The 15964-nt window shown below is 38.4% G+C and overlaps 1 protein-coding gene across 1 annotated transcript in view; it reads left to right on the forward strand.

Moving 5' to 3' along the window:
• LOC108513759 (ATP-binding cassette sub-family A member 3-like) overlaps window positions 1–15964 on the forward strand; it is a 163109-nt gene that overhangs the window by 29580 nt on the left and 117565 nt on the right. Inside the window, 4 exon segments of the mRNA XM_017849615.1 lie at window positions 500–590; window positions 592–625; window positions 2846–2993; window positions 7847–8106. Coding sequence (XP_017705104.1) covers window positions 500–590; window positions 592–625; window positions 2846–2993; window positions 7847–8106 — 533 coding nt within the window.

Below are 15964 nucleotides of genomic sequence, written 5' to 3' on the forward strand. Positions count from 1 at the left end.
ATTGAGATAATCATGTGGTTTTTGTCTTTGGCTCTGTTTATATGCTGGATTACATTTATTGATTTGCATATATTGAACCAGCCTTGCATCCCAGGGATGAAGCCCACTTGATCATGGTGGACAAGCTTTTTGATATGCTGCTGGATTTGGTTTGCCAGTGTTTTATTGGGGATTTTTGCACAGCTAAGATGGAACTTTCAAAACACTGTTTGAAGCATCCTTTATTCCTTGGTTTACTTAACTGTATTTATTATAATAATTCATTATGATTTTAAACTTGTGGTCAAATTTTTTAAAACCCCTAACATTTTTATGCACTCAAGGTATCCATTAGTTCATTATGTCAATGTTTCAGCAATAGTGTTTTGAAATTTAATAACAATATTTTGGTAGCCTTTTATCCATGTAAAATAGTCTCCCATCTTACATGTAGGAAGAGCTATCATATATTTTGCTCTTATATGGACAACTCACATATTAGACTTTTGTCTCTCTACAGTTCTAGGCTTTTCCTCAGAAGAAGAATTTGAAGATTACGTGAAGGAAGTAAATAACTCTGAAAAGGTTCTGGCCGCTATTGTTTTGACCATGACTTCAAAATAGCAATGATCCCCTGCCACTGAAGGTGAGAAAGTTTTATGCAGAAACCTCATATTTCTACTTCCAGTTTCCAGAGATTTAATGAAGTAGAGGTATTGTTCATTTTTCCATTTTGTAAGTGGAGAGACCATAGCTTTCCCAAGATCGTAGTGCTTATGTGTGGTACAGCAGGGATTGGAATCCAGATCTAACTAACTTCAGTGTCCATGCCTTAATTTAGCTAGTGCCTCATGCTGATGTGGAAGGAATTTTATTAACTACCTGCCAGGCTTTATTCATAAACTGGACTCATAGGAAACGCTGACAGTTGTGGACATTGCCTCTGCTATTGCATCTGATAGGGCAGCTGTCTGTAGCCCTACAGATGATGGTAAAGAAAATGCACATTTCCTGGGACAAAACACCTGATGCAGTAAATAAAACATACGCATCTTCATTAGCAGGGAACATAACATGAAATATTTCCTTTTTCTTTTGAGTGAGTCTCATAATTTCTCTTCTAATTATAAAGAAAGAAAATAACTCGAGGACTGAAGCAGGCTGAATCAAAATTAGAACATCTGCAAACACCAAGGAAGATTCTGATAACAACCCCCCAAGAAGGAGAAGCAAGGACAGTGCTTTGAACTTAGGGTCTCTGGTGTTGAGTAAAATAACCAAAGTACAACATATAGATATGCCCAGAGCCAAAATTCTGCATTTAGGATACAGATGGTTGTCAATGGAACAAAAAAGTAAGGAAAACTGCCAGGTTTTAACTAGGGTAATAGGTATCCTTTCATTCCACCCCATAACTTCCTCCATATAGGTCAGTGTCCCTCAAGATGGTGACTCCTTGTAAACTGATGCTGATCTAGGCTCAATGGTATACACTGTGCTTGGCAATTTAAATTTAAATTGGTGCAATTGAAAACTTCACCTCTTCTGTCTGGCATGGTCTCCCTCTCCCTGCCCTATATTTGGCTTGCACATGCTTACCTTGTGCAACTGCTGCTGTGACTTTTTCTGTGTTGCCTCTTCTGACCACATGTACCCCTTCCCTCCTGCATCCTTCCATGAATACCTTAACCATGTGTCTGTCACTGAGTTTATACTACAATGTAAGTATGTTTCGTCAACTGGAATTTGAGCTCCTTGAGGAATAGGGGCTGCCTCCTTGAACATGGGATAAGTCCCTAAAACTTGTGTCTAGATAACTGAGTATATGAATATTCATCCAGACCTATGGCCTCTGCCTGTCCCTCCTACTCTTCCTGATTTCTCTGGTCTGAGCCTTCTGACTTTTGACAACTCTTGGTCCATTTGCTATCTTATTTTTTTCTTTTTTTTGAGACAGAGTCTCACTTTGTTTCCCAGACTGGAATGCAGTAATGTGATCTTGGCTCACTGCAACCTCTACCTCCCGGGTTCAAGTGATTTTCCTGCCTCACCTCTGAAGTAGCTGGGATTACAGGTGCCCACCACCACACCTGGCTAATTTTGTAGTTTTAGTAGAGACAGGGTTTCACCATGTTGACCAGGCTAGTCTCGAACTCATGACCTCAAGTGATCTACCCACCTCAGCCTCCTAAAGTGCTGGGATTACAGGCAGGAGCCACCGTGCCTGGTCCATTTTTTATCTTTTAAAGTTAGTTAACCTCAGCATGACATTTACTCAGTTCTCCAAAAGTAATACTACCTTTTCATTTAATAATTGGATTATGCAACACTCCACACTTAGATCTTATCACATTCCTCCTCTATTCTCATATCGGAGTCTGCCTTATGTTATCATTGCTTTTAAGAGAGGAAGAGATTTTCCTCTTAGAACACTACACTTGACTGACATAAAGGGAAGGAAAATTAATAATGCCGGTACATTTCATTTTAGTATGCAGCCATCTCTCTGTTTAGGGAAAAAAATTCATAATTATGTACAAATTGCCACTATATTTGCTTACCACAAGCCTGTAGTATACATCTAAGTATTGCTGACACCTCAATAAAAAATTTCACAAAATTAACAAAGGATGGATTTAAAGGAGGTGGGCTTGAGTTTAGATGTAGTCAGAGCATGGATGCCCTAGGACAAATTTGCTCTCGTTTCCTGGTGTCCAGAATATACTTCAGCCTCATCAGGCAGTCTACCTCGAAATCACATATTCCCAGTTGTACTTTAACTTTCTTTTGTTTCTGATCATTCTTTAATTATTTGCGGATTAGGGGGAGTTCTTAGATATTGATTGTTTCTTATTGCCCCTTCTAGGTAAAATATTACCTGCGTTTTAGTAATGAAAAGAAGAGCAATATGCTGGAAAATGTTTATGAAGAAGGAAGCTGGTTGACAGATTTTCTCTTTCCACCTATCCCTTCGGTGGGACCCAGAAACCAAGATGAAAATGGGGGGAGTCCTGGTAAGCAGATCTTTATTCTTAATATCCCAGTCATATAGGACAAGCCATTACATATTTAAATTTCTGTTTCTTTACTCTTGCAATGGAAGCTGCTTATTTTTAACTTACTATTTTGGTAATTTTTAAATGTGTCCAAAACCCCATATGAAACATTCTGTATCTTTGAACAACATATTTTTATTGCCTTTTATCCTTTCCTGGTCCTTACCATTGTGTATCTTTATATTTTCATGTAGTTTAATTGTGAACTTTTGACTTACATGACGTAACGAACATTTGTAGGTACCAACACAACCTGATTAATTGTAACTGTGTGTTATACTGTTGGATTGATGAGTGATTTTTAATATAACTATAGTAATTTTAAAATGTCAACTTATTATACAGCCTACCATTTATAAGGATTTAGTGTGGGGGCTTTGCTTTTACCAATAACTTTGCAAATTTACCTTTAGGAAACTATTCAACCAAAGAAATAAACTGATTGATTTAGCATAATTCTTAAAAATGTGAAATAACCTACATCTTAGGTATGGTAAGTTAATAGTACAAATATAAATATAATTTGACAGAGCATTGTGCAGTCATTAAAATATTCATGAGATCTTTTTGTAGAAGCCAAGTTCAGAACTCTGTTATCAAATTATAGCTCTGTTAACTGCATATTCATCAACATAAAACCGCGACAGATACCCAAATATAAAAACAATTGCTCTGTTAGGGTGGCAGAATTGTGATGTATGTTATTCTCTTTGAAAATAATTTCAGGCTGGGTGCAGTGGCTCACACCTGTAATCTCAGCAATTTGGGAGGCTGAAGTAGGTGGATCACTTGAGGTCAGGAGTTCAAGACCAGCCTGGCCAACATGACGAAACCCTGTCTCCACTAAAAGTACAAAAATTAGCTGGGTGTGGTGGTGGGCACCTGTAATGCCAGCTACTTGGGAGGCTAAGGCAGGAGAATCGCTTGAACCTGGGAGGCAGAGGTTGCAGTGAGCCAAGATCATGCTACTGCACTCCAGCCTGGGCAACAGAGCGAGACTCTGTCTCCAAAAAAAATTCATAATAATAATTTTCAAATATTATTTTTCCAGTCATAAAATTTGAAATGAAATCTTATGTTTCTTATGCATTATGTTATTGCATTATAACCTTAGTCTGCTAGTAAGAAAACATTAAACCCAAATTGTGGAACATTCTCCAAAATGGCTGACCAATATTCTTAAAAACTCTCACGGTCATGAAAAACAAGGAAAGAATGAGAAACTTTAACAGCTCAGAGGAGAGTATGGAGACGTGACAGCTAAATGCAATGCAGTATTCTGAATGGGATCCTAGAACAGAAAAAAAAAGACATTCAGGAAAAACTGGTAAAATGCAATAAAGTTTGTGTAAAATATAAATGCTGTTGCATGCACCAATTTTTGTTTTGTTTTGTTTTTAGTTTTGGCAAATGTATGATGGTAATGTAAAATGTAATATTAGGGAGTTAGGGAGGTTTCATGCAGGATATATAGTAGTATTTATCAATCTTTTTATTATTGCCTTTCTAAGGAGACCTTTAGACATTTTTTCCATATCTGCTTCCCCATGAAATATTAATACCACAGATACACTGTAGGTGTGTTCATATACTGTGACCCCATTGAGAATGCATGGTATATGGAAATTCTCTGTATTGCCTTTGCAACTATTCTGCAAAGACTATTTTTCTTCTAAGATTATATATATATATATATATACACACACATACACACACACACACGCGCACACACACACACACACATACACATATATATAATATTTATTTATTTAGAGACAGTTTCCCTCTGTCACCCAGGCTGGAGTGCAGTGGCGTGATCTCAACTCACTGCAACCGTCGCCTCCCAGGCTCAAGCGATTCTTCTGCCTCAGCCTCCCCAGTAGCTGGGATTACAGGCATGTGCCACCATACCCAGCTTATTTTTGTATTTTTGATAGAGACGGGGTTTCACTATGTTGGCCAGGCTGGTCTCGAACCCCTGGTTTTAAGTGATCTACCCACCTCCACCTCCCAAAGTGCTGGGATTACAGGCATGAGCCACCGTGCGCAGCCAAAAAGTACCTTTTTAAAAATTTTCCTACCCGAGGTACCAAAAAATGAATTTCTTCAATCTGATAAAGCACATTGCCAAAAATTTGTAGCTTACTGATAAAATTGAACATTTCCCTCCTGATACCAGGAATGTTTGCTCTCATCAGTTCTATTCAGCATATTCCTGGAAGTTCTCATCTGTACCAGAAAAGAAAAAGAAATAAAAGGCATTAATTTTGGAAAAGAAGGAAAGAAATTATATTTCTTTGCAGGTGACAGAATCATGTATACAGATAAAGGAAATTGAAAAAAAAAAACCCTACTGCAACTAATGTGTTAACTTATTAAAATCCCAAGATACAAGTATAATACATGAAAATAAATTATAATAAGCCTACATCAAAAATAACAAAGCACTTCTAAAAGAAAAATTTAAAGAACCTCAACAAGTGGTAAAATATTTTAACTTCCTTGATTGGATGACTCAAAATTGTTACAATGTAAATTCTCCCTAAACTGAGCTACAGGGTCAATATACACACAGTCAGAATCTTAGCACGGGCCGGGCTGTGGTTGTTTATGCCCGTAATACCAGCACTTTGGGAGACCAAAGTGGGTAGATCACCTGAGCTCAGGAATTCAAGACCAGTCTGGGCAACATGATGAAACCCTGTTTCTACAAAAAATACCAAAAAAAAAAAAAATTAACTGGCACAGTGGCGTGTGCCTGTAGTCCCAGCTACTAGGGAGGGTGAGGCGAGAGAATTGCCTGAGTCCAGGAAGTGGAGGTTGCAGTGAACCTAGATCGTACCACTGCACTCCAGCCTGGGTGACAGAGTGAGACATTGTCTCCAAACAAAGACAAAAGCAAACACAAAAAACCTCAGCATGCTATTTTGGAGAAATTGACAAGTTTATTCTAAAATTTACATGGAAATGAAAAGGATCTGGTTTGGGAACGGGCACCCAAATCTGGCCATAAACTGATCCCCAAACTGGCTGTAAACAAAATCTCTGCAGCACTGTTACATGTTCATGATGGCCATGATGTCCACACTGAAGGTTGTGGGTTTACCGGAATGAGGGCAAGGAACACCTGGCCCACCCAGGGCGGAAAACCGCATAAGTCTTTCCTAAGCCACAAACAATAGCATGAGCAATCTGTGCCTTAAGGACATGTTCATGCTGCAGATAACTAGCCAGACCCATCCCTTTATTTCGGCCCATCCCTTTATTTCCCGTAAGAAATGCTTTTAGTTAATCTCTAATCTATAGAAACAATTCTTATCACTGGCTTGCTGTCGATAAATATGTGGGCAAATCTCTGTTTGAGGCTCTCAGCTCTGAAGGCTATGAGACCCCTGACTTCCCGCTCTACATGCTATATTTCTGTGTGTGCGTGTCTAATTCCTCTAGTGCTGCTGGGTTAGGGTCTCCACGACCGAGCTGGTCTCAGCAGATCTGAATTAGGAAAAGTAATCTTGGGAAAGAACAATGTCAGTGGACATATTCTGCCTGATTTCAAGATTTTCTGTAAAACTACAGTAATTAAGACGTTGTCATATAGGTGTGAGGATGAACAAATAGACCAACAGAAAGAATAGGATGTCCGGAAATATACACATATGGTCGCGGGGTTTTCTACGAAACTGCCAGTATGATTCACTGGGGAAAGAAAATCTTCTCAACAACTTTTGCTGGAGTAACTTGGTATTCCTATGGAAAGAATGAATCTTGATCACTTCCTTACAGCCTACACAAAATTAATTAATTCAAGATGATCCTAAAGCTAAAATGATAAAGCTTCTATGGCAACATTGATGAGAATATCTTTATGATTTGAGGGTAGGCAGTGATTGGTTAGGGCACAAAAGGCACTTTTGAAAAAAATTGGAAAAAGAAGAAATGGATAAATAGGACTTTATCAAAGTTAAATACTTCTCATATGTAAGACACTATTAGATAAAAAGGCAAGATTGCTAGGGGAGAAAATACACACAATATGTGTATCTGACACAGGAATAACACTCAGATATATCAGGGACCTATGTGAATTAATATAAAAAATAGTTTTTGGGTGCCTGTAATCCCAGCCACTTGGGAGGCTGAGGCAGGAGAATGGCGTGAACCCAGGAGGCGGAGCTTGCAGTGAGCTGAGATCCGGCCACTGCACTCCAGCCTGGGCAACAGAGCAAGACTCCGTCTCAAAAAAAAAAAAATAGTTTTTAGATGTTATGGCAATGCTACATTTCTACGCAAGTTTTAAGTGCTTGTCCTTAATTTCTGTGCTCAATTCATGCACCGCTAAGAAACTGTTTGCATACTGTCACCAGTCAAAGGACCACACTTGGTTTATCACTGACTATCAGACGTCAGCTCATGTATGTCGCTCAGCTGTGGCACTTCAGCATCACTCACTGATGTCACTTAGTTGTATGAGCTTCATTTCTCTCTTCAAGTGTCCAGGATACAGAATCAAAGTCTTTACCTATCCAATAATTAATCCAATTCTCACTTATTTAAATTAATTGAGATTGCAGAAAGCAGCTCTCCAATTTCACGCAATATTTCACTTTTGGTAAGCTGGGGGTTAGGATCATTTTAGAAAGTATTATGTCTTTTTGTGGCAAAACCATGATAGCTGCTCTGAAATTTAGACTATCGGAAGAGACTCCTTACACTTAGCTTTATCTCTGACATACATTAATTCCCTTTCTCTTTGTTCAGCTCAGCTGTTTTTTTGGTCTGTTGTACTTACCAATCTTTGTTTTCTCATTTAGGGTACATCAGTGAAGGGTTCCTGTTTGTGCAACACTCCCTGGATAAGGCCATCATGCAATATCATAGCGGCCAAGCTGCAGAAATGCTGTTCAGCAGTGTCAGCGTTTTTGTTCAGAGATTTTCCTACCCATCGTATTACCATGATTTCTTCTTTATGTTTTCTGGCATTTTCATTCCTTTAGTACTTGTATGTATCTTCTCTCTGAATCATCTTACCCTTGTTCAATCCCTTGTGTGGGAAAAGGAAAATCGACTGAAGGTAACTCCCCTTTTCTTGTGGTAGATGAAGCTTCTGTAGAAAATTCCGAGTGTGGGGGGCAAATTTATTTGGTGGAAGGTTCAATTATTTCTACACAGTCAACACTGATAGATGGTTGTGTTTCAGTAGCAGGCAAGAACTGAGCACTTAGGCTTCTTGGCAATATTCTATAACTTTGTTTTTAATTAGAATTCTAGGTATAGTTTTTCATCTTAGTTCTAGAAGTCTACTTCACAAGAATATTACAGTTAGAATTTAAATGCCAACTGCCCTAAAATCTCTCTGGAATAAAGTAATAATCAACTGGACTCTTGGAATTATACCTGAATGAATTAAGATACAATTCACTTCCAATATTCTATGATGCTGTGATTTTTATTTTATTTTTATTTATTTATTTATTTATTTAGAGACCGAATCTCACTTTGTCACCCAGGATGGAGTGCAGTGGTGTGATGTCAGCTCACTGCAACCTCCACCTCCCAGGTTCAGGCAATTCTCATGCCTCAGCCTCCCGAGTAGCTGGGATTACAGGTGTGAGCCACCATGCCTAGCTAACTTTTCTTTTGTGTTTTTAGTAGAGACGGGTTTCACCATGTTGGCCAGGCTAGTCTCAAACTTCAGACCTCAGGTGATCCGTCCGCCTCGGCCTCCCAAAGTGCTGGGATTACAAGCGTGAGCCACCGCGCCCGGCCGATGCTGTGATTTTTTAAAATCAAATTTCTGATCCCTGAATTATTTAAAATACATGACCTCTTATTGTTCCCTCCAGTATTATGTCTTAGCCCAGAATATGTTGTCTTCAAAATCCAGTCATCATCAGCCATTTAATCAATGATTCGTTCAATGATTATTTATTTATTCCTTACTGATTTATTAAGTATCCACTTTGTTTCAGGGACTCTGATAAATCAAAGGTTTGAATCCTTGGCTATATTACTTATTATTTCTGTTACATGGCGTATATAACTTTTCTAGCTTATTTTCTCGGATGTAAATTGACACTAATAATACCTGACATACAGGGCCGTCATGATATTGGTGAGATATTACCTGGAAAATTATCACCCTCCAATTACCCAGACCTACTATTGCAAGGCAAAAAAGGGAAATTCACGTACAGTGTTTTGTACAGTGCCTGGCACATAGCAGGGGCCCAATAACTTTGGGCCTCAGCTATTAGTATCACTGGTCTCTCCATTTCACTGATCTCTTTTGTATTGTCAAAGGTCATGTCATTTTTTTCTTTCCTTCATGAATGGCAACACCACTTTAGAGATCAGGTTCACGTTACTTCTCACTAGCTCTTCTCATCTCCTTACCCACTCACTCACCCCCAATCTACCTCACATGTTGTTGCCAGGGTAATTATCCTGTAATGCAGATGGCTAGAAATAATTTTAGAGATTGATTTATTCTATCATCTGCTGAATGAAATCCATTTAAGCAAACAGATTTGCTGTGATTTAGCACCTAACTACTTCCCATTTTGTTGTTGTTGTTTAGCCCAGTAACTCCCTTTTCTTCCAGCGAAAATGACCGGCTGATTTTCAAGCTTGCTTATGTTTATTTCTTCTGACTGTAATGTCTTTCTTGAACGTGCTCTCTGATTGGTGAACACAGTTAACTTTCTGCCTCATCCTTCACAGTTGCCATCTCCTTGCTGATGTTTCTCTTTAATTCTCAACTATTATTTAATCCCTTTTCCTTTGTGTCGCCCAGAGGATGTTATACAGACTTCATTCATATGGCTTATGCTATTTATTCTTTAATTTTTTTTAAATTTAAGCCTGTCATACACACACAGAAAAGTACACAAATCATAAGGTTATGGTTAAATCAATTTATCATAAAGAAAGCAACCCCATTTCATTATGGCTCTGTTAAGAAATAAAACGGGGCCAGGCGTGGTGGCTCACGCCTGTAATCCCAACGCTTTGGGAAGCCAAGGCAGATGGATCACGAGGTCAGGAGTTTGAGACCAGCCCGGCCAACATGGTGAATCCACATGTCGACTAAAAATACAAAAATTAGCCAGGCGTGGTGGCACACACCTGTAATCCCAGCTACTTGGGAGGCTGAGGCAGGAGAATTGTTTGAACCCGGTAGGCGGAGGTTGCAGTGAGCCGAGATCACACCACTGCACTTTAGCCTGGGTAACAGAGCAAGACTCTGTCTCGAAAATAGTAATAATAACAATAATAATAATAATAATAATAATAATAATAATAATAATAACACTGCCAGCACCACAGGTGTCCCCTTGTGTACCTTCCAAATAACTTTTCCAAAAGTAGACACTAACATCAGTTAATTATGTCTGTTTTTGAACTTAAAATAAATGGAATCATGCATTATATTATTTTGCATCTGCATGAGTCATTCAATTAAATATGTAGCTATAGTTCATTTATATTAGTTGACTTCTATGATTCCATAGTATGACTGTATCACAATTTATCCATTTAATTTTGATATTTTCATTTGGATTGTTTGATTATTATAAGGAATGCTGCCACGAACATTTTATAGGTGTCTTTTTTGTTGAATGTTACATTGTGTATAGTTGCCATTAGTAGATAATGCCAAAGTTTGCCAATAAAGTTCTATCAATTTTCACACCCACTAGCAATGCCTAAATATTGTTTGTTCCACATCTTTACCAACATTTGGCGTTACCAGTATTTTCTAATTTTATCAGGTCTTGTGAGTGTGTCATAGTATCTCATTGCTCTGGATTGTTTGAGTGCCAACACATTTATCCTGAGAACTGTATTTCCTGGAAAATTCTTCCCCATGTGGTTCCTGTTTGAAGCTGGCCAGAAGCAAAGTGGCATGAGATTTGGGAGGCTGAAATGAAGCAGTAGGCATTACATTCTAAAAGTTGTGTTGATAAGAGTTGGAGAGAGACAGATTTAGGGTTGCAGGTACATTCCAGTTTGTCCTCACTCTTCTGAGCGCTGTCGAGCTCTCCTTTGCACGGTGGTTTTAATTGTAATCTCCTTAATTATTAATAAAGCTGAGCATATTATGACATTTATTGGCTCTTTGAATATTCTCTTCAGTGAAACGTCTGCTCGGACCTCTTGATTATTTTTCCCATTCATTACATTTCTTTTTTTAAGAAATGAGGTCTTGGCTGAGCGCAGTGGTTCACGCCTGTAATCCCAGCACTTTGGGAGGCGGAGGCGGGTGGATCACTTGAGGTCAGGAGTTCAAGATCAAGTTCAAGATCAGCCTCCAAATACTGAAACCCCGTTTAGTAAAAATACAAAACTTAGCCAGGCGTGGTGGTGCACGCCTGTAATCCAGCTACTCAGGAGGCTGAGGTAGGAAATGTTGACTGGGAGGCAGAGGTGCAGTGATGCGAGATTCATGCCACTTCAACTCCAGCCCTGGTGACAGAGTGAGACTCTGTCAAAAAAAAAAAAAAAAAAAAAAAGAAGAAGAAGAAGAAGAAGAAAAGAAAGAAAAGAAATGGGTTCTTATTAGGCTGACTGAGACTTTTGGGCTCAAGCAATATTCCTGCCTTAGTCTCCCAAGTAGCTGGGACTACAGGCATGTGCCATTGGGCCCACCTCTATTTTTCTGTTTGGTTTCATTTGGTATTCTTTTTTTCATTTGGAGGTGTAAGAACTTCTAGTGTATTTGGAAGACAGTTATTTTGGTAGTTGATATGCATTGCGGATATCTTTTCCTAATGCCTTTTACTCTCACAATAGGACCCTTTAATAATTAGGAGCTCTCAATTTTAAAGCTGTTTACCCATCGTTTTCATTATTTTAGCACTTTTCAGCCACCTAAATACTTACTTATTTCTCCTGTCTAATTGAAACCTTGCACCCTTTGACCAACATTTCCTCATTTCTTCCACCTCCCAGACTCTGGTACCCACCATTCTGCTCTCTCTTTCTGTGAGTTTGATTGTTTTTGGTTCCACGTATAAGTGAGATTATGCAGTATTTCTGTTTCTGTGCCTGGTTTATTTATTTTAGCATAATGTCCTCCAGGGTCATCCTGCTGTCCCAAGTGACAGCATTTCCCTCTTTTTAAAGCATGAATAATATACCATTTCATCGATATACCACATTTTCTTTATGCTTTCATTTATTTATTAAAATTTCCATTTTTAGTTTTGGGTTACATGTGCAGGATGTGCAGAATTGTTACATAGGTAAACATGTGCCATGGTGGTTTGCTGCACCTATCAACCCATCACCTAGGTATTAAGCCCAGCATGCATTAACTATGTTTCCTAATGCTCTGCCGCCCCACATCACACCCCCCCAACAGGAGGGTGTGCCATTCCCCTCTCTGTGTCCATGTATCCACGTGTTCTCATTGTTCAGCTCCCACTTATAAGTGAGAACATGCAGTGTTTGGTTTCCTGATCCTGCATTGGTTTGATGAGGATAATGGCTTCCAGCTCCATCCATGTCCCTGCAAAGGACATGATCTCATTCCTTTTTATAACCGCATAGTATTCCATGGTGTATATGTACCATATTTTCTTTATCCAATCTATCATTTCTATCATTGATGGGCATTTGGGTTGATTCCATGTCTTTGCTATTGTGAACAGTGCTGCAGTGAACATCCGTGTGCATGCATCTTTAAAATAAAATTATTTATATTCCTTTGGGTATATACCCAGTAATGGGATTGCTGGGTCAAATGCTATTTTGGTTCTAGATTTTGAGAAATCACCACACTATCTTTCACAATGGTCGAACTAATTTATATTCCCACCAACGGTGTAAAAGTGTTCCTATTTCTTTGCAACCTCACCAGCATCTTTGTTTCTTGACTTTTTAATAATGCCCATTCTGACTGGTGTAAGATGGTATTTCATTGTGGTTTTGATTTGCCTTTCTCTAATGATCAATGATGTTGAACTTTTTTTCATGTTTGTTGGCTGCATGAATGTTTTCTTTTAAAAAGTGTTCATGTCCTTTGCCTACTTTTTTAATGGGGTCATTTGTTTTTTCTTGTAAATCTGTTTGAGTTCCTTGTAGATTCTGGATATTAGACCTGTGTCAGATGGATAGATTTCAAAAATTTTCTCCCACCCTGTAGGTTGCCTGTTTACGTTGATGATAGTTTTTTTGTTTGTTTGTTTGTTTTTTGTTTTTTGCTGTGCAGAAGCTCTTTAGTTTAATTAGATCCCATTTGTCAATTTTTGCTTTGGTTGCAGTTGCTTTTTTATGCCTTCATTTATTGATGGACATCTAAGTTGAGTAATATCTGGACTATTGTGAATAATGCCTCAATTAATGTGAGAGAGCAGATCTCTCCTAAACATATTAATTTTATTTCATTTAAATATATAATTGGATGGGAATACCGGATCATATGGTCATTCTATTTTTAGTTTTCTGGGGAATCTGCATAAAGTGTTCCATAATAGCTGTACTAATTTACATTCCCACCAACAGTGTACAAGTATTCACTTTTCTCCACATCCTCACTAACACTTGTTACCTTTTGTCTTTTTGCCATTGTAACAAATGTGAGGTGGTATCTCATGGTGGTTTTAATTTGCAATTTTCTAATGATTAGTGATGTTGAACATTTTTTCATATATGTTGGCCATTTGTATGTCTTCTTTTGAGAAATGTGTATTCAGATCCTTTGCCCATTTTAAATTGGGTTATTTGTTTTATTGCTATTGAGTTGAGTTCCTTACATAACTTGGATGTTAACTTCTTATCAGGTGTATACATCGTGTTTTCCTCCAATACAAGGTTGTCTCGTCACTCTGTGGATTTTCATGTGTCTGTGTATGTGTGTGGGTTTCCTTTAAGAAACTTTTTAGTTGAATGCAATCCCATTTGTCTATTTTTGTTCTTGTTCTTGAGCTATTGGGGTCAAATAAAAAAAAAATAATTGTCCAGACCAATGTTACGTGGTTTTCCTTCTAGTAATTTTATAGTTTCAGGTCTTACATTTAAATCTTTAATCAACTTTGAGTTGATTTTTGTATATGATGTGAGATGAGACCAACTTCATTCTTCTGCATATAGATAGTCATTTTTCCCAGCACCATTTATTAAAAAGACTATCCTTTCCCCATTGCGTATTATTGGCACCTTTGTCAAAAATCAATTGATGGCAAATACATGGTTTTGTTTGGGGACTTTCTGTTCTCTTCTGTTGGTCAACATGTGCATTTTTATGGCAGTACCAAGCTGTTGACACTATTTCTTATTAGAAACACATTTTCACTTCTAGGTGTAGGACTTTCTTAAGCATTTCTTTTAAGTCCAGTCAGTGGTGAATTCCCTCAGTTTTGTTTATCAAGGAAATAATTTATTTCTCTGTTACTTATGAAGATTAACTTTGCTGAGTATAGTATTCTTGCCTGGTACATTTGTTTTTGTTTTTTGTTTTTTCAGCACTTGGAATACATCATTCCATTCTCTCCCAGCATGTAAGGTTTCTGCTGAGACGTCCACCATTAGTCTGTGGGGATTTCCTTATTTGTGACTAGATGCTTTTTCTTGTTCTTTCTGGAATTCTCTTTTTGTCTCTGACTTACCACAGTTGACTACAGTGTTCTGTAGAGAACACCTTTTGGGGATGTATCTACTTGTGGATTTCTGAGCCTTCTGTATCAAGATACCTAAATGTCTTGCTAGACTTGAGATGTTTTGAGCTATTATTTCATTAAATAGGTTTTATATGCCTTTTGGCTTCTCTTCACCTTCTAGAACTCTCAAAATTTGAATGTCTAGTCACTGTATGGTGTTACATGTGACACAGGGGCTTTGTTCATTCTTTTATTGTCTTTTCTTTCTTTGGTCTGACTGGGTAATTTTAGAAGACCTGTCTTCAAGTTCTGAAGTTATTTCTCCTGCTTGAGCTAGTATTTTTTGTTTTTGTTTCTGTGTTTTCGAGACAGAGTTTCACTCTTGTTGCCCAGGCGGAAGTGCAATGGCACAGTCCTGGCTCACTGGAACCTCTGCCTCCTGGGTTCAAGTGATTCTCCTCCCTCAGCCTTCCAAGTAGCTGGGATTACAGGTATGTGCCACAATGTCTGGCTAATTTTTTGTATTTATTAGTGACGGGGTTTCACCATGTTGGTCAGCCTGGTCTTGAACTCCTGACCTCGGGTGATCCACCTGCCTCGGCCTCCCAAAGTGCTGGGATTACAGGTGTGAGCCACTGCACCCAGTCTGATCTAGTCTTTTTTTGAAGCTCTTGAGTGAATTTTTTCTTAATTGAATCCTTAGTTCCATGATTTCGATCTGATTTTTTCTTTTTTAAAATTTTTTATTTTTATTTTTTTATATTACTCTAAGTTCTAGGGTACATGTGCACAATGTGCAGGTTTGTTACATATGTATACACGTGCCATGTTGGTGTGCTGCACCCATTAACTCATTTACATTACGTATGTCTGCTAATGCTATCCCTCCCTCCTCCCCCCACCCCTAGCAGGCCCCGGTGTGTGATGTTCCCCTTCCCGTGTCCAAATGTTCTCATTGTTCAATTCCCACCTATGAGTGAGAACATGAGGTGTTTGGTTTTTTGTCCTTGTGATAGTTTGCTGAGAATGATGGTTTCCAGCTTCATCCATGTCCCTACAAAGGACATGAACTCATCCATTTTTATGACTGCATGGTATTCCATGGTGTATATTGCCATATTTTCTTAATCCAGTCTATCATTGATGGACATTTGGGTTGGTCCCAAGTCTTTGCTATTGTGAATAGTGCCGCAATAAACATACGTGTGCATGTGTCTTTATAGCAGCATGATTTATAATCCTTTGGGTATATACCCAGTAATGGGATGGCTGGGTCAAATGGTATTTCTAGTTCTAGATCCTTGAGGAATTGCCACACTGTCTTCCACA

The sequence above is a fragment of the Rhinopithecus bieti genome, unplaced genomic scaffold, assembly GCF_001698545.2.
Source record: "Rhinopithecus bieti isolate Rb0 unplaced genomic scaffold, ASM169854v2 scaffold_1918, whole genome shotgun sequence".
Lineage (NCBI taxonomy): Eukaryota > Metazoa > Chordata > Mammalia > Primates > Cercopithecidae > Rhinopithecus > Rhinopithecus bieti.